Source organism: Idiotropiscis lumnitzeri, chromosome 6, assembly GCF_059441095.1.
Source record: "Idiotropiscis lumnitzeri isolate Australia: NSW breed Sydney's pygmy pipehorse chromosome 6, RoL_Ilum_1.0, whole genome shotgun sequence".
NCBI lineage: Eukaryota > Metazoa > Chordata > Actinopteri > Syngnathiformes > Syngnathidae > Idiotropiscis > Idiotropiscis lumnitzeri.
The window spans coordinates 4,237,882-4,261,667 of NC_142396.1; the positions used below are offsets into that span (position 1 = coordinate 4,237,882).

Genomic DNA, 23,786 nt, shown 5'->3' on the forward strand with positions numbered 1-23,786 from the left:
GAACCCATGTCTGACATTGAACAGGAAGTGGTCTATTTAAGTTTGAAGCAGCCATTTTGGGCCGAATTCCCAGGCTTTTGCGCTGATGAACTCTTAACGGGGAATTCGCCCAAATGAGCACCAATCGGACGCACGGATACTCGTCGGATGGGTGTGAAACTACAGGGATTTAACAAAAAAAAAATTGGGGGGATATAACAGCTCAGCGCTCAAAGACACTAGTTTCACCAATCAGTAGGAAATTGGGTGAACGTGACGTGTAATAACAGGACACACAAAAATGTCCAAAAGTGAACAGGAAGTCGTCCATTTAGGGTTATAAAAAGCCAATTCAATCACATTTTCAGGGATTCTATTTTGGCAAACTCATACTAATGAATTCACCCAAATGAGCCTCACTTGGAAGCAAGTATTCTAGATCAGGCGTGGGCAAACTTCGGCCCGGGGGCCACATGCGGCCCGTTAAACGTTTTAATCCGGCCCGCCAAACTTGAAAAAAATTCAATGAATAAACCTTGTTTATGTTTTATTTTCTAAATACTGTGGGTTTTCAAAGACATATATATTGTTGTAATGCTTTTATTCACTTTCATTTCAAATTAAATGTATTTTATTTCTTCCGATGAGGTGAGGTTACCAAAACACTCCATCCATCTGCTCCTGGTCCGGCCCCTCTGTCAAATTTTAGAACCCATTGTGGCCCGCCAGTCAAAAAGTTTGCCCACCCCTGGTTTAGATGAATGAACAACTCAAAATTATCAAGGTTTTGTGCCTACATCATCGAATTTAGGTGGAGCACGGCGTCATAAATAGGCATCAACATCAATTTCCCTGATCAACATGGAATTAGCAAGACATTTCTATCTTAAGAGGTCTTATGAAAAACTCTCACAGACCTATGCCCAAATTGTAATAGGAAGTTGTCCATTCTGATTTGAAGCAGCCAATTTTGAGGCAAATTCTACGGTTTGTACAATGATGAATTCAACAGGAAGTCAGCTATTTTGGTTTGAAGCAGCCATTTTGGGTAAATTCCAGGGTACAAACTCCTAATAGGGTCCAAATGAGCCGCAAAACTGATAAGAGGTGAAAGTCAAAACAATAACATTGTATTCAACTATTCACAATTGGGAGGAGGAATCGAGTCATGTGAATGCTCACGCACCCCCACAGATACGCGCACCAGAATCTGGGAATCCCTGGCCTATTTTTCACGAGAAAAACCTTTTTGTGAACCTTCCGCCTTCTAGTTTTACACGTCTTCACTGTATTTTTCAAGTATCGGTCCAACATATTGGATCACTTTGCGGCAGTCTTGTGTGCACTGACTTTTAAAAGTAAAAGTGATATTGTCTACAAGCGCTCTTTCATCCTGCGTCCTGTTGGGAAAAGTTGTGAAACCGTACCCGCGCCAGACCCCATGGTTCCTCCAACTTTACTGGACGAGCGTGTGGGCAATGAGCTCAATCTCGTCCAAGCCTTGCAGTGACACCAGGTCAGGCCAGGGGTTAAATGACGGCGCTGTTCCCCGCAAAGACCACAAACTGGCTCATTGTCCGGTGGCCAGGGGGGTCGAGGGCACGCTGAGAGGGGTGAGCGACGCTACTGGCGTTCCCTCAAGCCATAGCAGTCCTCAGCGTGACCTGTGGCAGTCGTCGACGCCACTTCTCATCTTTTGTGCTTCGTAATTTGGATGGGTCACAAAGACGGGTGGAAAGTTGACCGGCGTTTTGAAAGCCTTGGTGGTCCGAGAAGCACCGCGGGCCGGCGACGTGGAAGGCCTTGTGAAAATAGATGAACGTTGTCTTAAGGCTCGCTACACCCTGTGCATCAGACATAACAAGAAGGTAGCCCGACATTCCTGGCCCGTTTGAGGGTCTCTCAAGACGAGACTAAAAAGGATAAGGTGTCTTTTGTGCCACCCAGTTTGTTTGTCGCTTGCTGCGCTGCTTGATTGCCTGGTAAAAATCAGCAACAGGATGATCACTTTTAGCGTTAATAGGACCGATAATCACAAAAAACACATCAAAGGTTTGCCAACAAGGAGCAGCGTACGACCAGAAAGTAAATGTTGGAGTAAAGACTTCTTCAAAGCAAAATGGCGGCCTTACGGTGTCTTCTCAGGCACTGCCAGCACCTGCATTGACATGAGAATTATTTAGGATCTACCTGAGCTGCTCAATGTGCTGCCGCTTTAAATCCCCAATCTGATGAAGTTGTGTCCGGATCAAGTTGAGGAGACCGTCTGAGGCAAAGTCGATCTGCCTTGCAACAGCCGAGTCCGTCAGGAGGACGTCTGTATCCATTCCATCGATTGTCCTCAGACTGGACACGGCTTGCTGGAGAGTGCATCTAACAAGAGAAAACTTGGTCATATATTCATACGACTAGAGGACATTTCTGCTGCAAGATCAAATTAACGTAGCAGGTATGTGTGTGTATCCTGGTGAAAATGGAGGAACAGTAACATCCCCTGGAAAATTACTTGTTCCTGACACTTGTCAGTTTGGGCTCCAAACGCCAATTTCACCAAATGAAGCATGATTGGAACTTCAGGAATCGTCCAATTCTATTTTTTTGTGTTGTACTATAATCTCAGTATTTTGAAGGCCCAACGCAAAGACAATTTAAGACAGAGCCTTAGCGTATTCGCTTAACTCATTCGCTACCATTGACGGATATAGATGTACTTTCATTTTAAGATAAGATAAGATAAGATTCCCTTTATTAGTCCCACAATGGGGAAATTCGAGATTCGAACCCAGGCCTCCTGGGGAGACTGGGACCGAAACGCGGCGCCTTAGACCACTCGGCCATCCTGGCAGCCGGGCTGGCAGTGAATGAGTTAAAGGGGAAGTCAACCCCGAAAAGAATATTTGCCAAAAAATGTTCTATGTGCCGACACTAGTGTCAACATGGCACTCTGAATAATATTACGTTTGTGGAATATGAGTAAAGCCGCAAAATCCACCTATATTAGGGGGCGGCCATTTTGTCACTTCTGTCGACTGAAAATGACATTCAGTTAACATTCACGGCGCACATATTTTCTGACACCAAGCCATGATGGGTCATTTGCTGAGCAATGAGCAACTGTGATGTCATTTTTAGTCGACAGAAGTGACAAAATGGCTGCCCCTGGGATGGCTAAAAACTGGTGGATTTTACTGCTTAACTTATATTCCGCTCACTGAATATTAATTTGAATGCCATGCTTAGAGTATTCAAGGGGCATAGAACATATTTTTGACAAGAACATTTTTTGTTTGACATCCCCTTTAAGTTTTGAATTTTATTTAAATGTTTTATTTCTTCATCATTTATATACAGAATATATAGATACGCAGAATCATTGACTGGTCCCTTCCAACATATATATTTGGACTATTAATAATAGCAAAATATCACGAGAAGATGACATTGCAAATTACTTTGAGATTTCCACACCTAATACGAATACAGAATTATTTTTATGTAATTAATATTGTATATGTTTCATGATAATAGCAATGGCACACACACAAAAAAAAGTAGTTTCTGCACTCGTAGAAAAAACAACAAATGTTGTTAGTTAAGTATCAGGGCCTTGTGAATGGCAGAGTCTGCGAGTGATGGGTGCTGAAATGGCGGCCCGAGGCTAAGGATGTCCGAGCAGAGGAATCCCAACTATCTGCCAGAGAAACAGACTTTTCCGGGCCGTCCGAATGTGGGAATATGTGGCGCTGGAAACTCTGCGGGACGCTGGGGAACGTCAATAATAATAACATTAAAAAAAAAACACCCTTAGGCTACAAAGTAGTTTTTTTTTTTTGTTTTTTTTTAGACGCGATAAGCAACACACATAATATGTGCAACATGATAGGCTGCCGAACATGAAATGGGTTCAGGGTGTTTTTTGTAGATATTTCAGCCCCATGTTCACTGAAGATGACCCAATCAGAAAACTCAATATATTTATAAAATAGCGACTCCTATAGCTGTGATCTACAAATCATCTTTAAAAGTTTGGGGAAAACCTCTGAGTGACTGATTAAAATCAGCGTGCCGATGCCTTGCGCTCAACCCAAAATGGACGCTCTCATTGAAGATGTAATGGAAGTCAGGTAAAAAATAAAAATGTTTTTTTTGACCAAACAGAAATATTAAACATGAACCTTTCTTCTAAGTAAAACTCTAGAACTTTTCCGCAATAAAAATGTATGTCGTTTGAAGACAAATAATTGAAATTTATTTATTATGACTAAATTCTATAAGTTCTCTAACTAATTTTGTCATGTTTGCATATCTTAATGTCAATATGCTGAATTATTGTTGTTTTTTTTTTCAGAGAGTGAGGGAAGAGGCACCAACTTTGGGCAAGTGTCTAAAAAAAAGAGTTTGGAAAGTTTTTTAAAATATAATATTGAATTAAAAAAATGATCATACATGGTTAATAATTTAATCTGATCTGTAAAAAACACAAAACAAAAACAAAACCTCACTAAAATTGAAAAGGTTGAATACAAGCTGGCGTGCTCGAGTGCCCTCTTGGGGATGAGTGAGATTTCAAATGTAATTTGGTTTATTAAATACATATCCATTTGCAGGAGAAAACGGGGTGTGCAACTTTGTTGAAATGTTGAAGTGTTTTGGGAACGGTTTATGTCAAATAAAATTAAATTCAGTTTTGTTTTTGAAGTTAATGCCTTTGGTCATCCTCCAGGGTGTGCGTAAGATTAAAAAAAACTTAATGGTAGCATGGTAACATTTATTTTTTTCCAATGTTTTTATTTTTTATCTTAAGTATGACATTTTCCACAAATTAAAACAGTTAAATGTGATTTTCTTTCTAAACAAACAAAAACCACGGCTGTCATGTAATTACAATTTGCGAGGGATAGAAGGGGCACCAACCCATTCGGGATGTTGAAGGCTAAAAGAAGTTTGCGGAAGGCTAAATTTAAATACTTTTTCAAAGTTACCACTTGTGAGTGGTCTGGCTTTTTTTTTTTTTTTTTTATGAATGTGTGCAGGGGACAAGGGGTGCGCGAAATCTGCCGCCATGTTGAAGGGGCTCTTAACTTTTTTGGGCTGCTTTAAAGCTGCTTTATGTTCACCAACATTAAACACAAGACGTTTTTTTTTTGTTTTTTTTTTTAAAGTACTTCCTCGGTGCGGTTGATTGACAGCTCGCTGTCGTCTGCCACAGTCTGACTGTGTTTTTGTCTCGCTGACACAGATCGGGATTCTGTTGCACGCCTGCGGCCATGTTGTCTGGCACTCTTCAAACGTAGCACCAAATCTAAATAAATAAAACCCTCTCCGACCTCATATGAGCTCACTGAGGCGGGGAGTGCACGGGCCCCCTCCGAAAATCTCATCGTCATCATTTTGACAGCGAAAAACACTAAATTGTAGGACAAATACGAAAATGAATTTCCTTTCGTCAAGGGAAACAATTTGTGTCGAGGACCTGGATAAAAATGCATGATAATTAAAAAGGCAGGACAGTGCAATATTTCAGCTGAAAACAAATATATATTTGTTGACTGGACCTTTTTTAAGGACAACAAAAAAAAAATCAACTTTGCCAAGGGAGACAATTTTTTTGGTGAAGATAAGGATCAAAGTGCCGATTAGGGTAGGAACCGCACAATAACGAGATTGCGATAATATTGCAATAATTTACAATCACAAACAATATTATCACAATTTAGCAAATATGTGATAATCGGTACAATCGGAACAAAAGAAAAACATTATGATAGCTTCTACATGTACCACAAAAAAAACAAAAAAAAACTTGTCTCTCTGCTTGCACATATGTAAAAAAATAAAAAGAAATCTTATGAGTAAATACAAAACAATTTTCCAGCCCAATAAAATGCCAATTTATCAAATTTAAGTTTTTTAGGACAGAGGAAAAAATACACAAATTCCCCAAAAAAATAAAAATAAATTTTAAAAAATCCAAAAGATATTCATTTTAAAGCCACAAATTTAGTTGGCAACTTGTCACAGTGTTTTGCCTACAATAACGTGGTAGTATGAATATATAATTTGATCACCGTTCTCCATGAACCAGGAAGTAGCTTGCTCGCTAAAAAACAGATGACAAATTAAAACAACATTTTTTTTTTTTTTTCCCCAGGAGGTCCGTACTTTCCTGAGCGTTCGCCTACCCACTTAGCAAAGCAGTGTTAAAACAAAACATTAAAAGACTTGCGCACACTAGAGTAGATCATCCACATCCTCCCTCTAACCATATTTCACGCAGCAAGGACTTTCCTCCAGAAAGCTGACTGTTAAGGTGGAAGCTAAATTTATCGGGATCAGTGTTTTCTTCTGCAGTGATGAGATTCCCAACGCTTGTCACTGTTTTCGCTGGCTCGGGATGAAAGACAGGCGAGTGGAAATACAAAGTGTAAATTCCACTTTTAGGCACCGGAAGAGGTCACTTTGAGTTCATCGCAAGTGAGGGAAGTTAGCATTTTGTGTGTGAATTTTTTGGGCCAACTGTAGCTTGTCCGCCGCTAGCACGGTGCTTTAGAAGGAGCCATCCTTGGGATTTATGGAAAGACGTGGCGAGGCACAAAAAACGGCGCATTTTCAAGCAAATTGGTTAATTTATGGTGGACAAAAATGTTTGCAAGTATTTGCGAATGGTGAATCACAACTCAACGAATGTTTACTGTCGATAAATAGTTGGGTCTCTAGAGTGTTAGCTGACCATCAAGTGTTAAATTAAATAAATTAATTGAATACGTCATCTGCCTGTTTGAGAAAATGAGTCATCAAATTGAACTGCTCTGAATTTTAAAAAATAGGACGTAGCAATTCTGCTAATTAAATCAAATAAAAAAATGGCCAATAGGCAGTCGCTGGCATCCCCAAACTATTTTCGTAACTCAGAAATATGTTTGTTTGCCTATTCCACTGTCACTTTCAATTCCAGACTTCAAACCTCATTTTGACTTTGTAGTGCTCCTCCAAATGTTCCATGGTGAAAACCATCAGAGCTTACAGAATCAGAACGCCCTACCTCTATCACAGTTGTCATGGTAACAAAACCTGTCCTTCGCATGAGTCTGAAGCAATGTGACGGGATTACAATTAATGTTAAGTGTTTTATAATTCTTTAATCCCCTGTTGATTTTGACGGAAGAATGTCATAGAGTTTTTATTGTGACACCAGGGAACCGTTTTCAACGGTGGAAAATATTGCCTAACATGACTCCTTGAAGACACTAAGGGGTCGGAATCCTTGAGCAAAGTCTTACCGCTTGTGTTTGGCTCCTCGAGTTTGCGCTAACAGAGAAAAATCCGTAACACAATTATCGCTAAGACAAGCATTAATGGCTTTTTTGGCAGGATGTCCAAGTTGACTTTCGCTTGTTTTGGACCTGATGCCATTACAGAATGGTTTGTGAATCCAGTTTTGGTCACCAAGACGAGCCCATAGAAGCTTTCTGGGCATATTCACCATATAAACGCATAATGAAATGGAGAATGCAATTTGTGTCAAAATTCAATAGTGAAGAGGTGACGCAGAATTGAGATGACAGAGAATCAAGGGAAACGAACGAAATGTAATATGTGAGGGTTGGAATATTTTACAAATGATTAATTATAGTACTAATATAATGTGCGATCAAGGGGGATGCTCAAATGCTAATGTGCTAACAGTCATTTAAAATTTAGCAAAATAGTAACCTGAATGTAATGACTGAGCTGAACATTTTGAAGTTGGAATAGTTTAAATCGGTTGAGAAATGTGAGACAAGGAGGAATATAAATTTAAAATAGTGTGAAAGCAACTGTCGCGTTTCATAATGTCAAATATCATTCCAAAATTGTCCAGAATGAGTTGAACATTTTGAAGTTTGTATATTGTATTCATCGGATTATATATGAGGAAGGATTAGGTAAAAAATGTCTTCATTTATTTGATTTTTTTTTTCACTGAAACTGTGGGCTTCTGAAAAAAGTGGGAATTAGCGGAATGTGAAATAATAGCTTTGTGAACAGAATATGCTGAACATTTGGAAGTGGGAATGGTTTGAATAATAATTGAATAAGCAGAGAAATGCGGAAGGATGAGTTAAATATGGAAATTGCTGTTGAGCATTTACACAATACTCTTTTTTTGGGGGGTGGCACGGGTACAAGCACTAATGTTGGAAAGTACACGGAAATGAAGGAATGTTGAGGTTATTTGAGAGGCTGGAATGATTCGGAGGATAAGGAAAGTCACTGCATGTTCCACAGAACATCGGTAGCGGCAAGCTGTTGACTTCCAGCTGGACTGTCGCTCGATTCTTCATTGATCTCTAAGAGAAATTCGGAGAAATTCCAGGAATGCGCTGCTTTGACAAAACGCCCCCGTTGAGCCGCTTCAAATCTTTTTTTATTTTTTTTCTTCTCACCTCCAGCTGCTCTCCCGCTGGAGAGGATTCCCAGCGAGGTGCACCTCATCCAGGGAACAGCATCCTTCCAGGCTGCGGCACACGTTCTGCACATCTTGGGAGATCATTTTTGCTTAGTAGGCGGGAGTATCGTTTTTGGTACGAGCACTTTAAATGTCATTTACCTGACAGACAGTTGAAGCGCAGGTCCAGATGAGCTAGTGATACGGCAGCAGACATGTCAGGCAGGTGAGTGAGCCTTGAACACAGTAAAAAAAAAAAGAAAAAAAAAACACACTTAAACAACACTTCACATCCAGATATAGATAAGCTGTGCGATATCACTGGACATTTTATTAGGAACGCAATCTCAGGAGCCTCAACGCAAAAACTGTGCTTTCACTTTTGACCAACTCTGTCAATCAAGAGCTATTTCTTCACTGTTTATTATTGCGCTTGAATTTCACAATGTGCTGCATAAAATTGAGAGCAGTTGCTAATATTTGGGTTACCATATTTGGCGACGTGACAGGGTCAGAATATTAGAAACAGCTCTCAGTGTGATCCAGGGTCTGGGCTGGGCAAGAATTCGACATCAATATACATTACAATAGACATCTGATCAATATCAATAAAAATTGCACCAAATATAATTCCGATTGAATCAAATCAGGAAGCAAACACAAACCCCGAGCAGAGGCTACAGTATGACATTCCATTTGTGCCACGATGACAAATGTACAAAGAGGAAAATTGGAGCACAAAAGCGTGTTTTACTAACCGAGCTGTTGAATGGTATTTTTTTTTAAACTTAATAGTTACATTTTATTCATTTGTGTTTAATTTTATCTTGAGTCAATTTGATTTTCTTCTTTTAAAGTAAAAAAAGTAAAATAAAATACATAATTTTCAATATATGAAATACGTGCATTGTGAATCACCCAATCCTTCTCACCACATCTTTCATCTTGAAATTGACCAGTTAATTTGGACTTTTTCATATTTGTGAAGGTTAAATATTATAATTTAAAATTACCTAAATTCAGGCCATTTTTCTCCAGGACCTTATTTTGAAGAGTAAAATATTATTATTATTGATAATAATAATAATAATAATAATCAATATATATTGCTAGCAACTGATCTGAAATACTTATATTGTGATCCACTTTTCAACCTAATCGACCAGCCTTATGCGGGGCTATTCTACAATACAAACTATAATCAAATACTCAAAAAATATATATATATATATATCATATATATATATATATCATATATATATATATATATATATATATATATATATATATATATATATATATATATATATATATACATATATAGTTTTTAAATGCTTGCATTTTTCATAATAAATGCAAAAACATCTGTTGATAAACTTTTGCTAATTAAGTTGATTAAAAATTGGACTGTATACGTAACGCTACAGCCCGTAAGTGAATATGTGTATATTATTCTCCGTTACAGTATCGATTACCTGTTATGCGCCAGCGTGAGCGTGTGCAAGTGCGGCAACCACGAGGCAGTGAAAAGGTGACGCAGGGAGGCCAGGCTGTTGTCGTCCATATGCAGCTCCCCGAGGAGGACGTGGTCGTGCAGAGCGGGCGGCTGGAGCGGAGGAACACAGCCCAGTTGTCACTTAACGACAAGCTCACTCAGGGGGGGTTACAACAACGTTAGCGGGCTGCTGCTAAGTGGGGTTCATCCATCAATGTCAGACGATCCAGCCGGGCAGAAAAGCACCGTTTCATTCAGTAATTACACCACTAATATGTTCTTGTGTTTGTCTAGTTAATTGACAGGATTGACATCATTGACCAATTATTGCTTTGAAAGTTTTATTTTATATTTGTTTAATTGCTGTAAATTGATTCTCTATACAAAGCCTTGTGAAAAAAACATAAATATTAACTGAATGTTATTTTAACTAATTTCTTTGTTTTTGAATTGCAAACGACAAAATAATCATCAATGATTTGTTTATTTTTACAAATTAATAAAAAAATTTACAATTTTTCATTTTTGTGTGTATGTGTGTGTGTGTTTGCCTTTGTGACTTTTCTTTAAGTTTTAAAAATCGCAATAGGCTATTTTGTGGCTTCCGGTATCTCCTAATTCTCCTTTGATGGTGTGTAAAAAAAAAAGAAATGCTAACATTGTTAATTTCTTGAATATCAATCCTTTTAAAAATTATATTTTAAAATATTTCATACTTTTATTTTTAAAATTTAAATATAATTGTGTGGAATTAAAAAGACAAGATATTGGCAAATATTACCTCGGTGAGGCAGTTGGAGGTCAGGTCTAATGTGCGGAGCAGAACATTGCTCTGCAGACCCTCAACGCCAGCCAGGTGGTTGTGAGAGCAATCGAGGTGCAGCAAGGTGCAGAGGTCCTTCAGCCCTTTTGTGCTCACAAGCCGGTTGTGGTCCAGTGACAAGCGCTGGAGTCTCCCCAAAGAGCCTAGACCAGCTAGAAGATGGAGAAATACGTCAATACTGACACTCAATGATCATGTCAGGATCGAACAGGCTGAAATTGGGGGAATTTTGCTGCATGTTTTCAAGGGGAGCAAGTTGCGCCACCTGTTGTCCATCCATTATCCAAACAGCAAGTGTGGAGAGCAAAAAAGAGGCATACGCGTAGTAATGCTGCTGCCCCCTTGTGTACAACTGTGGGCATTGTAAGGAATTGTATTCAAATATGATCAATATGTTACACAATAATTGTAAAATATGAAAGGTAAAGTTTTGTGAATCCTGCACAGTGTTTACCAATGCGTGTAATGGAGTTGTGCGAAAGTTCGAGAACGTCCAGGTTCTCTGCGCCGTTTAGGCCGTGAATGGATGTCAGCTTGTTGCAGCTCATCTTGAGAACTTTCAGGCCAGTCATATTCTCACAGTCCACCTTTGAGATGTAATTTTCCTGCCACGAATGAATAAATAAATAAATAAATAACATCTTTGCTTTGACAAAATAGACCCCATTCAATATGAGCGACTGAGTGCTCACCTGCACGTCAACGTAACACAGCTCCGCTAACTGGCTGATTCCTTCCAAGACTTTCAGCCCACATCTTCTCAGCGTCAGAGACTGGAGACGTGCGCACTGAGCCAGAGTGGATAAACTGGAGCCTGGCAGGTCCTCCAGAACCAAGATGGTGATCTGGAAGACATAAAATTATGTTGCCGTGTCAGTCGTTTCCCTATTAGACACGATTATAAGTATCCTTGTATTTCTTGAGGGACGCTGCAAAAGTTTGTGACACTGCTATGTGTGAAAGGTAGCCACAAAAAATGGGGGGGTGAAGCTTCAATATTCTTTTATATATGTAAAATATATTTGTAAAACAGTAAGGCGTAAAATAAATCTTTGTGTAGAGGTTTTGCCGTGTACACGATACTACAAATTGAAAGGCTGGTGTTGGTGGAAACAGGACTTCAGTGGTATACCTCCAGCAGGGTGGCCATGCCTGCAGCCCGTAGCCAGGTGTCCGGACAAAGCGGAGCGAGGTCGCTATCCTGGGCGGAACTCCGGGACGCTCTCCTGGACCAGACAGAACTTCTCCGCCTCCTCCTGTTCTGCATTTGCGACCAGGGGACGCGTACTTTCATCCAAGAAAGCCTCCTCTCGTCCATCAGCTGGGAGAGCCTGGTTTGGCATGTGGAGTCCAGATGGATGTTCCCCTGAAAATTCTCTTTGATGTTCTGATGGATGTTCTCCTGAATATTCCCACGGTTGTTCTCATTGATGTTCTGAAGGATACTCGGATGGATGTTCTCCTGAAAATGATCATTGATGTTCTGCTGGATGTTCTCTTGAATATTCTCGTTGATGTTTGTATGGATGTTCTTGACAATACTCTCATTGGTGTTCTGCTGTATGCTCTCCTGAATGTTGCCTTGGTTGTTCTCATTGATGTTCTGAAGTCTACCGAGATGGATGTTCTTCTGAAAATTCTCATTGATGTTCTGATAGATGTTCTCCTGAATGTTCTCAGTGATGTTTGGATGGATGTTCTCTTGAATATTCTCATGGATGTCCGGTTGGATGGTGTCTTGAATATTCTCTTTGATGTTCAAATGGATGTTCTCCTGAAAATGATCAATGATGTTCTGATGGATGTTCTCCTGAATGTTCCCATGGTTGTCCGGATGGATGTTCTCCTGAATATTGTCATTGATGTACGGATGGATGTTCTCTCGAATATTCTCATGGATGTCCGGTTGGATGGTGTCTTGAATATTCTCTTTGATGTTCGAATGGATGTTCTCCTGAAAATGATCAATGATGTTCTGATGGATGTTCTCCTGAATGTTCCCATGGTTGTCCGGATGGATGTTCTCCTGAATATTGTCATTGATGTACGGATGGATGTTCTCTCGAATATTCTCATGGATGTCCGGTTGGATGGTGTCTTGAATATTCTCTTTGATGTTCAAATGGATGTTCTCCTGAAATGTATCAATAATGTTCTGATGGACGTTCTCCTGCGTGTTCTCATGATTGCTCTCATTAATGTTGTCATTGAAGTTCTTCTGCCTTTTCTCGTGGATGTTTTGATGGAAGCTCACTTTGATGTTCTCCTGGACGTTTTCCCGGTTATTCTCGTCCCTTTCCATTCTGGAGATTCTTCTCGCATTCCTTTTGTCTTCTTTATCCGCATCCTCTTCCTCTTTCCTCTCCTCCCTCTTTTTCTTGTTTCGACTCTCCTCTTCCTCTCTCCCCCTGGTCATCTTCTCATTCTCCTCCTTCATCCTTTGATCCTCCCTTTTCTCCTTCTCGAGCACTTTCACATTTTCGACCATTTTCTTCCTCACCTCCGCTTCCTTTTCCTTCAGGTCTTTCACGTTCCTGAAGTCTTTGTCATCACTCCTCCTCTTCTCTTCTTCAACGCATTTTCTTAGTAACTCCTCACTTTGCTCTCCTTCATCATTCGTTGTCTTCTTTTCGACTTCCTCTGTCCCGTTTTCCGGTCTCCATCTGTCATCTTCATTGGCCCTCGTCTTGTCTTCCTCCCTGTTTCTCTTCTCCTTTTCATCGTTCCATTTCATCTTTGCCTCTTTACTACTCCTTTCCTCTCCCCCCTTCATCTTGTTTTCCTCCTCCTCCTTTTTCCTCGCCAGCTCCTTTTCCCTCCTTTCCCCTTCTGGGCTCCTTATTTTTGCTTCCTCCCGCTTCATCCTCACATCTTCCTCCTCAGGCTTCCTCTTTTCTTCATCCTCAATTACCCTTCCATTTGTCTCTTCCCGCGTTCTCTCCTCTTCGTCCACTATTCTACTTTTTTCCTCCTCCTCCAGTCGTTCAATCACTTCCTTTTTCTTCTTCCCTTTCTCGTCGTCGCTCTTTCTTATCAACTCTTCTATTTGCGTCACTTCTGCCTCCTGTTTCATCTTTTCACCTTCCTCCAAGTATTTTGTGACCTCTTTCTCTTCCTTCCTCGCTCTTTCCACTTCCCCTGTCTTCCTTCTCCAGGCTTTTTCTCCTTCCACTTTGTCCTTCCTCCCTGGCTGGTTCTTCTTGTGCTCTTCCTCCTTCCTCATCATTTCATTTTCTTCCTTCAGTTTCCTATCTTCTCTCCTCTTGTCTTCCTCCTTGTCCATCCTCAGTTCATCTTGCATTTGAGTGTGCCTCTCTTCTTCTTCCTTCCTCACACTCGTTTCCTCTTCCTCGGTCTGTTTCCTCCAAGATTCCGCTTCCTCCCTTTTCACCATTTCTTCTTCTTCCTCTATCTGCTTCCTTTTCTTGTCATCTTCCGCCTTGCTCCTAGTCATTTGCACTTCCATTTTCAGGTTATTTTCTTCCTCTTTCTTCCTCTTCTGCTCCTCTTCCTCGATTTTCATGCACTCTGCCTCTTTCCTCTTCATGTCCTCTTCGTCCACCTCTTTCAGTTTCTCCGCGACCTTTTTCCACCTGTCTTCATCTTGCTCCCTTTTCTTCTTTTCCTCTTCTTTCTGTTGCTGCGCCAGGCTCCACTGCTCCACTTCCGTCCTTTTCACCTCCTCCTCTACTTGTCTCTTCATGTCATTGAGTAGGTCCTGTTTGATCGATATATCATACAGTTTCTTAAAAAATTTGATACTCAATTAGTTGAACTAATGCTTTTCAATTATTCACTTTGTAGATATTCTCGATGAGACCAACCTGTTGAAGACGGAACTCCCGCTCAAGCTCTTCATTAGCCTTCCACTCCATCATATCCGCTTCCTTTTGACGCAGCTGCAAACCCAAAACAAGATTTTGTTCCTGGATTTTTACCTGAAAGACTTTTTTCTACTGACCTTTCCCACCTCCATTAACCTCTGCAGCTCCTCCTCAAAGTCTCGTTCCTCTCGTCTCCTGCGCTCCATGTCCAGCTGGAGTTCACTCGCATCCACATCTAAAAAAGGATCTTTAGAGACCAAGACACCTCGCTCGTATTGTGGCGCCACCTTGTGACCGCTCACAGTCCTGCAGCACTGTACCTTGGCTGTGGTAGGGACCAGTTGAGAACTCTTGTTCATCTGCATAACTGCCAGAGGAGGCGCTGTTGTTTTCATTGTGTTTGTCAAAAGAGTCTGCCTGCACCGGAGCAAACATACAGACGCACTATATACAAGAAGGAACCTTACATATAATCGGAAGAAGAATGTACGAACTCCAATTTAGAGAGTATTATGATATTTTGTAGTCTGGGTTATTTTTGGTCATTCTGGTGATTTTTATTGTGCAAATGGCCTTTAATATGAATCACTGGTGAGGAAAGAAAATACGGTGACTACACGGTTACATGTGCTCTGAATTATTTTATAGTTAGCATGTTTTTTTTCTATTGTGCACAGTGATGGAATAACTGCCTCAGACGGCTCTTGTGACTGAAAATCATAAAATGAATAATTATCTCATCATACAATTTAATCTGTACAATTGGTCTTGTATTAGCATCTTTTTCAAAAAACATTTCATCAACTTAATATTTGCATGTGTAGATCAAATCAGTAATTACCAACCACTTTGCCTCCGTAGTAGTGGTTTTTAATAGATCACCAGGTGTAACATTAGAAATGATTTGTTCACTACCAAAAAAAATTGTGTTTGTTCATCTATTTATGCCAGCGACATATATTGTCAATCAGAATAATTAAATATCATATCAGCCTTGTGTTCAACTAAACAGGAAAAAATTCACACTAAGTACATGGCGAGAAATTTTAGATGATCTCATCATCATTACAGGCTTTATATATTATTATATATACAGGTAAGATGAACTAAAGTGTCTCAGTTTGTGTAATTATCAACTCAAGACAACTATATACGCAGTATCTTGGTCATGAGACGAAAGACACTTACTGTGTCATCTATTGTCTTGGTTTCCTTGTCGACCGCGGCAAAATTTTCTTGCCTTTCTCGATTATTGCGTTGCGATGCAGTCAGACCTGAGAACACACAAATATTCATTTATTATTATGGGAGCCGAAGAAGACTAGCAATTGATTGTGGTGTCTTTTGTTTTCTTAATCAATGTTTATGTGTAAGTTCTGCACAGAAAACTAGCGAGTAGAATTCATACATTCAAGGTCCTCGAGGATGAGCTTCTCACAAGCTGCTGCTCGCCTTCTGGAGGCCTCGAAGTAGCTAAGAAGCGATGCCGGGATCTCTTCAAAGGCCTGAAAATTGGCATTAATATTACCTCAATATATCTTCTGTTTTTTGTTTTGGTGCCCTTGTTTAATGACATCAGAGGTTCAAAATATTAGAATTACCTCCCACATGGTGCCCATCAAAATAATGTTGTTTATTTCAGATACATCTAGATGCAAGTTTTAATTGAAAACATCAAACAAAGGTTGAACAGGTGGTAGGCCAAAATGAGGTACTTGTGAAACCAGATAATTCAACCTTCCTTGACTCCTTTCTTTTTTTTCCCTACAGTACAACTTCCTATTTCCCTTCCTACCGTCCTTCTTCTCTTACTTTAATACATCCTTGTAGCCTATGCCTCCTTCCATCCAACTCTTCACCATACTTTCCTTATTTCACTTCCAACCTTCTTCCCCACTTTCCATCCCTTCTTTCTTCCCTGCTTCCTACAGTACCTCTTGTCATACATCCTCGTTTCATTTGTTTTTCCTTCCTTCCGTGCTACATTCCTCGCTTCCTCCTTTCATGGCACACCTAGCTTAATTCCTCCCATTCCCTTTTCTTTTTATCCTTCTTCCCTTCCATATACTACACACCTCCCTCTTTCCTTCCATAAACTATCAAACCTACTTTTGTATAATTTTATTTGCCAGGATGCTAGCGCCCACATGAATCAGTTGTGTGAACAAATTGTCAGGTAAAGAAATAAACCTGCTTGAAAATACTTAAATAAACACCAACCTCCTCTTCGTTCTCTTCACCAGCGTCTTCCTCCTCCGTGTCGGAAGAGGTGAGCAGCACCTCCGACATATTGCCGAGTTGATTGTCGACTTCTTTTAACCTGGCTGGCACTCATTTAGTTGACAAAAATATATTAAAAGTCGTGCCACAACCGGGAAATATATGCGAAATTGTCACATTTGCCGTCTCGTCACATAAAATGGGATTTGGCGCGAAAAATTTTCATCGAAGACAAACGTTTACTTCCACCTTTTCGAGTTACTGTTACCATGGAAACAGGGGCCGCTACGGAAGAATAAAAAGGACAAACTAAGCGAAAGGCAATTTGAGTCCCAATCTATTGCCGCGTTAAGAAAAACGATTTTATATATATATATATATATATATATATATATATATGATTATATTTGTTATATATATATATATATATATATATATATATATATATATATATATATATATATATATATATATATATATAACAAATATAATAATAATAATAAATTTATAACAGGAAGATTGATCATTTCAAGTTCATTGTTTATTTACCATTCCAAAAATGATATTCTGTTGACAACAGAATTCCCACTGATGGAATTTCAAACAAGTAGACAGTAGTAAAAATGAGGCGACTTAAAGTCACGTGTTTAATATACAGTAATTTAGAACATATGCTTGGAATTTGAAAAAAAGAAGCAACAGGCATCTCAAGTTAACGTTAGTACAAAATGTTTGGGTAATGAATGGATAGAATGTTTTGATTTCAACAATAAAAAAGATATGATAAAGAAATAAGAAAATGTCATTTTAACAATAAGCAAACAATCAAAAACATTTCTGACTATAATACGCAGTGAACGCATGAACAGTTTTATGCTTGTGCAAGATTTTCTCCACCAGAACATCAATCCCAATAAATTAGACAAGACAATGAATGGATAATCAAAAATTCATTATTTTTTTTTATAAAAACACAACAGCCTGAACAAGCTGTTTCCAATTCATATTTGAACTTTTTTTTTTGCATTCTGGTGTGAAAAGATGGGGAAAAAAGTGCACTTAATAAAGCCATAACAAACAAATATGTGATTGATCAATGAAACAAAGGTGAAACGTGACATGCCAAATGTCCACAGAGTTCACCTAAGCAGACGGAGCATCGCTGCAGTGATGCTAGCCAAAGAAACAAAGGCTAAGAGTCCATTCCTCACTGTAGACTCCAGGTCATCTTCCTTGAAGAATTCTGTAAATCCGTCCTGATGATGAAAAATATAGAATAGGATGATGAGTTGCGAGGACTCGAGAAATCCCATTGGACAGATTTGGCAAGTTTCTCACCCAAGCGTTGTGTTGCACTAGCCAGGTACGCTGGTCAGATAGCAGGTAAGTGGAGACCTCCTGGGCCACCAGCTCCACGTAGCTCGCCCGCTGCTTCTCCTTCAGGGCTTGAGACACCACGGCGCAGAATGCCAACAGGCTGGCAATGCCACCCCAGTTGGTAATCCCGTCGGCGAATTGATTTCTGGCCACCTGACTGATGAAGGACATATCACGCCCTCTGCGGTCCAATGACAGTTCGTTGATGATGCCTTGAAGACAGATAGAAACTCAAATTAGAAAACATGCTCATTTAGCTTCCGATTGGTAATTGATTGATAACATTGAGTATATATACCCTGGATTTTTGTTAGATATTCTTTATTTTCAAATTTAAGATCTTTAACGATACAGTATGATTGTACATTTTACTTCTGTCGACACCATTTTCAGCCAATCGAATCCTTTAAAGACTGCATTTTTAACCTTACTTCTGGAGTTTCACTTGAGATGCAACATGTCATGTTATGTCATTATCCACACCGCTTATCCTGTATAGGGTCGCGGGAGGGTGCTGGAGCCTATCCCAGCTGACTATGGGCGAAAGGCGCACTACACCATGAACTGGTCGCCAGCCAGTCACAGGGCAGACATAGACATCGTCACTGAGTGGGAACTGAACCCACGCTGCCCACACACAACTCAGGCGAGTGTACCACTACACCATCAGTGACTTGAGATGCAACATATGATTTTTAATCTTTTTAATCCATCAATCCATTATCTAAACCGTTACTCCTCACGAGGGTTGCAGGGTTGCGGGAGCCTATCCCAGCTGTCTTTGGGCAGTAGGCAAGATACACCCTGAACTGGTTGCCAGCCAATCACAGGGCACACAAAGACAAACATCCGCGCTCACACGCATACCTAGGGACAATGTGGGAGGAAACCGGAGTACCCTGAGAAAACCCATGCAGGCACAGGGAGAACATGGAAATTCTACACAGGGAGGCCAGAGTCCGAGTCAAACGCTGCACCTCTGAAATTCTAGGCCATCGTGCTAACCAGTCGTCCACCCCGCCACACTCATTTTTATAACACTTCGAATGCTTTTCTTTTATCGGATAACATTATCTCTTGGATAAGACAGCACGTTCATGTTAGTATCCTAAACGGGCGTTTAGTGTCTTAATTCATAATACCCTACAGCACTCTAATGGAGCAAATAAATGACAAAAGTCAGAAATTGTAGTTGTAGTTGTACCTGTGCTGTCATCGCTCAGACTGGTTTACAACCTGAGGATTGAGCAAACAAACTGGAATTTGAAGAACAATACTTAAAAAATTATCTTCTTGTATGTAAAGTAAAAGAACAATATTCAATCAGTTTAGATGCACCATTAGATTGAAAAGACGGAGTAGTAATCTGTTAAAAATGACATATTGTTAAGCGCTTCAAAGAGGTCCAAAGAGCAACACGAGACTTAAAAAGTGAATAAAAGAGGACTAACCAAAGTGCGCGCTTACCATTAAATCGGAGCCTGTGCTTGTCCACCAGTCTGGTCACGACCCTTTTCATCGTAGACTGGGCTTTGCTTTGAATCCAAGCAGCCGTGGACAGCCCGGTAAAGTCACTGAGGAAGCGGCCGATGAGTCGCCTAGTCTCGGTGTCCAGGACGCCGGGGCTGGCGGGAGTATGGCGTTCCGGCCGTGGGGGCGCGCCTTCATCCATGTCGGCGTCCTCAGGACGAACTTTCACCTCCGGTAGCTCGCCGGGTCCTTCGGCGTTAACGATCGCGGGCAGCTGCAACTGTGGGGCCATGGGACGTTGAACGTCTGCATTTGGAGGCAACGTCACAGCGTCCACGAGTCCAATCTTTAAATTCCGCCGCGCCAAGCGTTTACTCGCCGGCATCACGACCACGTCGATGGTTGCTAAGAAACGGCAAGATGTGAGTGGTCTTCCTCCGGTCTACGCCTACTGCAAGCCTGGAAAGTTTATCGCATGCGTGTTTTTAACTCGGGGCGGGGCGAACTGAGTCAGTTGACTGACTGGAACAGCCATTCGCAGCCGGGTACATAAGAAAACAGCAATTCACTTTAAAGGACAATTCGAGTCTTCACTAAAAGAAGCAACGGACAATTTGCCACATTTGGTCAGTTGTGTAAAATTGGGAGTCCTCTCCAACCGCCCAAGATGTGACAAAAAACATATGATTCTAACCCAGCCAACCTTTTGTGGCCACCACCATCTTCCCACTCTGAGCTCCTCTACCCTTACGCACCTGCCTGCAGACTAGGCAGGCGCTATTAGAGGTACCGAGGACAAATCGAAGGGGATCGATGCTCCCTCTTTTTGGTTTTACTGTTTTTGTTCTTTTTATTGTCTTGATTATTAATTTGTTTTATTGTTTGTTACTCTTTGACTTACTTTTGCTTCATGTACATCACTTTGCATACGGCGCAAGTTGTTTTAAAGTGCTTTAGATATATAGTTGTGTTGAGAATTATTTACTGTACACGATAAGCAGTGGGGATAATGACATTTATGTATTTATGTATTTATTTATTTATTTGTTTTTTAAACAACCTGTAATAATACAACAAGACGAAACTATGACGGAACCATGATTGTCGTCTGTGTTTCAGGGGGACATTTTTATGAGCGGGACTGATTCACATGTTGAGCCTGCATCACCATGCCTGTCGACACTAAACGAGTTCGTGGCCCAGAGGTCTCTCAAAGTCCGTCTTTATTCGCATGCAACCCGGCGGCGGTCTTCTCCTCATACGGCCCTCGAGCTGACGGCCGGCAGCGGGACCAGGTGGATGTCCGGCCCGTTTTTGTCAGGTGCGGGCTAGTGAGCCAGGCTAAGGGCTCCGCGTACATGGAAGCTGGAGACACTAAGTTGATGTGCTGCGTTTATGGTCCCAGGGAAACGGAGCGTAAAGATGACACCGATATGAAGAGTGGAAGGTAATTCATTTCATTTGGCAGTTTTAACGTTTATCTATTTATTTTAATTTAACTCTGTCGATTGTCTGTCGCTCAATAATTAACAAAAAATAAACACGGACAGAGGGGTTGCACTTTATTTTCCGTCAGCTCACTTCAATATATTTGTATTTACTTCCTTTGTATTATATTTGTCCGTAATTGTTATCATAGTTATCCTTTAGTACTTGCAGAAGTTATTAGATGCTGAAATTTCTGGTTGGGACGCGATGAAAATCCGTGATTGTGACGGTTGGCCATACTTGAGATCTCTAATATTAAATATAATTATAACAAATCTGGTGAAGTTATGGTGTCCTCGTAGATTAAATTCAATTATTTTTTTTTATTTTAGAGGATTTTCTTATTCTTGAAGCTTAGATTGGTTGCACAACTTTTATTACATAAATATACAGAATTAGCACTTTGCAATAGTCCAAGTTTTCGCTCCATGGATGTATCCATTCACGTTTCATAACATTTGAAAGATGCGCAATGGACTATTTTGTGGTTGTCATTAATGATTTTTCATTGTAATTAATAAATATTTCTATGGTGTACTTGATTTATTATGAATGAGTATTTAAATGATGAGGCCTTGAACTAAACGGTTGTTCTTTCTATAACTAGGTTAACAACAGACATGCGGTTTGCTCCATTCTCTTGCCCGGAAAGAGGTTCCTGGATTCAAGGGAGTCAGGATAAGGACTTCTCCTTGATGCTGCATGAAAGTCTGCAGCCCGCCTTGTGCCTCCATAAATACCCCCGCTCTCAGATAGAGGTCAACGTGATGGTTCTTGAAAACAGCGGCTCAGTTTTAGCGCACGCCGTCACCTGCGCGTCCCTCGCGCTAGCTGATGCTGGAATCGAAATGTACGACCTGGTGCTCGGCTGCGCCATCCGCCAGGACGGGGCCTCTTATGTAGTTGACCCGACGTATGCGGAGGAAAACGGAAGCGGCTCAGCCAGTGGTGACAATCAGGGAAGGCTGACTCTTGCGTTCCTCCCGAGCTTGAACCAGGTTTCTGGGCTGCAGTCTGATGGAGAAATGACTGAAGAGACTCTCTCTGCTGGGGTGCGCACCTGCATTGAGGGTTGCTATAAGATTTATCCAGTCATCCAACAATCTCTGGCCAAGGCAGTGCGAAGGGCAGCCCCTCCGCCATCAGAGAGCTGACTGAGTTCATAATTTTCTGGGCCAATATCACTGTAAAAATGTGTCTGGTGTCCTCAAAACCCATCGTCATGAAACTATAGTTGTATAATGAAGCTCTGTGGTCTTACTATAATTAACTTTAAGTGGCTAGTACAAGTACCTTTAATTTGACAAAACAAGTAATTTTCATCATGTTATTTGTATTTTCATAACTGAACATTTTACATGTGACTGTGAAAATGATGGCCACGCTGTCATCATGGGGTAACTGGCCCTCCCCATTAAGAAACCTTCGAAGGTTTTCATTCACATTACGACCACCATTTTGCCTTTCTTCAAGTGAGAGTGAAACAGTTTATAGTTGCAGAATAAATATTTACGTGTTTTTTTTGTGTTTTTTTTACATTATGAGTATAATTGGATGTTGTGAACCCTAACATGGCCATGCTGTCAAAGTGGAATTACAATTAATGGAAAAAAAATTTTTTTTTAGAAATTCAAAATATATTTGTTAAACAGCACAGTCGGCTTGTTAACAGAATCAAAAACAGAATCATGTTATTAAATGTCCACCGTGTGCTCTTTAAATGCCACCATTAGCCCAAAATAAGTCGGCCCTGTCTGCAAGATCACAGATTTTGCTGTTTGTATGTAGATTGTCTACTTCGAGTTAACTAATTTGAAAACAGTTGTCGGAGTGTATCCGATGTGAATTTCTAACAGCATGAGATCTACTTAATACAACATATTTTGTAATTCAATCTCAAGATTTTGAGAGGTGGCAGAAGTGGCACCTTATGGGGATCTTGAGTCTTTTACAAAACAACTATACTGGCATTTAATTAGTAGTTGTATGAAGAGGAAGTTTTTGTTTTTTTTAATAATTAGATATTTTGCATGTGATTTCCAACAACAAACTAGATGACATGATTCTTTGCAAGTAAAGTACTCGAACCAATCTCTTGTAATCATTTCATCTTTATTTGAAGTAGCCTAGTGGTTAACATCTGCCTCACGTTTCAAGTTCGACTTCAGGTTTCATAAAACATGAATGTTAAGTTCAGTGGAGACAAAATTGGGTGTTTAAACTTTGCAATGCTGCGATTTGCTGCCAACCAGTACATGGTGTACCCCCGCCTACTGCCGGATGACTGCTGGGATAGGCTCCAGCACGCCTTGCGACCCTAGTGAGGAGTAGCGGTTCAGATAATGGATGGATGGAATTTGCAATGTTCTTTTCTTGGGTGAAAGGCATAGGTCGAATGTGGCATCAATCTCAAAGGGAAGCAAATACACTGAATTTCCACAACTCTGCGTGGAATCCAGTGTTGTCTAATATGATTGCGCATGAGAACAACTGAGAAGTGCTTTAAATCCATACGCTGACAATCCAGTTTTTGACGTTGCCCTCAAGATATTCCACCTCTTATGAACAGCAATGTTTCTATGTCACCAGAATGAATCTAAAACCTGACCGACCTGTTACTGATAAACTTCCATTTATCAGGAACAACTTGGTTTACTGAGTGTGATTGTGGTAAAAGTAAAG

At 40.4% G+C, this 23,786-nt stretch overlaps 3 protein-coding genes across 8 annotated transcripts in view; 1 reads left to right on the forward strand and 2 right to left on the reverse strand.

Annotated features, from left to right (window-relative positions):
• The window catches only part of lrriq1 (leucine-rich repeats and IQ motif containing 1), a 33,133-nt gene extending 16,112 nt beyond the window's left edge, over positions 1 to 17,021 (reverse strand). For 3 of the 5 annotated variants that reach the window (XM_088299080.1, XM_088299082.1, XM_088299085.1), the window contains exons 1-14: positions 16,770 to 17,021; positions 15,958 to 16,054; positions 15,738 to 15,823; positions 14,870 to 14,966; positions 14,687 to 14,796; positions 14,550 to 14,624; positions 11,858 to 14,443; positions 11,418 to 11,570; positions 11,180 to 11,330; positions 10,684 to 10,877; positions 9,883 to 10,013; positions 8,570 to 8,643; positions 8,406 to 8,499; positions 2,170 to 2,352 (exon numbers count right to left, since the gene is read on the reverse strand). In XM_088299080.1, coding sequence (XP_088155206.1) covers positions 2,170 to 2,352; positions 8,406 to 8,499; positions 8,570 to 8,643; positions 9,883 to 10,013; positions 10,684 to 10,877; positions 11,180 to 11,330; positions 11,418 to 11,570; positions 11,858 to 14,443; positions 14,550 to 14,624; positions 14,687 to 14,796; positions 14,870 to 14,966; positions 15,738 to 15,823; positions 15,958 to 16,054; positions 16,770 to 16,838 — 4,100 coding nt within the window. In that variant the 5' untranslated portion in view covers positions 16,839 to 17,021. The remainder of the gene's footprint in view (positions 1 to 2,169; positions 2,353 to 8,405; positions 8,500 to 8,569; positions 8,644 to 9,882; positions 10,014 to 10,683; positions 10,878 to 11,179; positions 11,331 to 11,417; positions 11,571 to 11,857; positions 14,444 to 14,549; positions 14,625 to 14,686; positions 14,797 to 14,869; positions 14,967 to 15,737; positions 15,824 to 15,957; positions 16,055 to 16,769) is intronic. The other 2 variants (XM_088299081.1, XM_088299086.1) reach the window with 2 other exon arrangements.
• Positions 17,022 to 17,292: 271 nt separating this feature from the next.
• Positions 17,293 to 20,344, reverse strand: LOC148334630 (induced myeloid leukemia cell differentiation protein Mcl-1 homolog). Its single transcript, XM_088299089.1, has 3 exons — positions 19,614 to 20,344; positions 18,108 to 18,358; positions 17,293 to 18,025 (listed from the first exon to the last, which is right to left on the reverse strand). Exons 1-3 carry the CDS (start codon positions 19,999 to 20,001, stop codon positions 17,909 to 17,911), a joined length of 756 nt encoding a protein of 251 aa, XP_088155215.1. The 5' UTR covers positions 20,002 to 20,344; the 3' UTR covers positions 17,293 to 17,908.
• On the forward strand, positions 20,161 to 22,950 carry exosc6 (exosome component 6). Of its 2 annotated transcripts, XM_088299088.1 has the most exons (4): positions 20,161 to 20,402; positions 20,736 to 20,937; positions 21,022 to 21,063; positions 21,712 to 22,950. In XM_088299088.1, the coding sequence occupies exons 2-4, from the start codon at positions 20,786 to 20,788 to the stop codon at positions 22,256 to 22,258; spliced, it is 741 nt and encodes a 246-aa protein (XP_088155214.1). In that variant the 5' UTR covers positions 20,161 to 20,402; positions 20,736 to 20,785; the 3' UTR covers positions 22,259 to 22,950. The 2 variants fall into 2 exon arrangements, with proteins under 2 accessions (XP_088155214.1, XP_088155213.1); XM_088299087.1 differs by having other exon boundaries at positions 20,218 to 20,402; positions 20,736 to 21,063.
• The last annotated feature ends 836 nt before the right edge of the window (positions 22,951 to 23,786 follow it).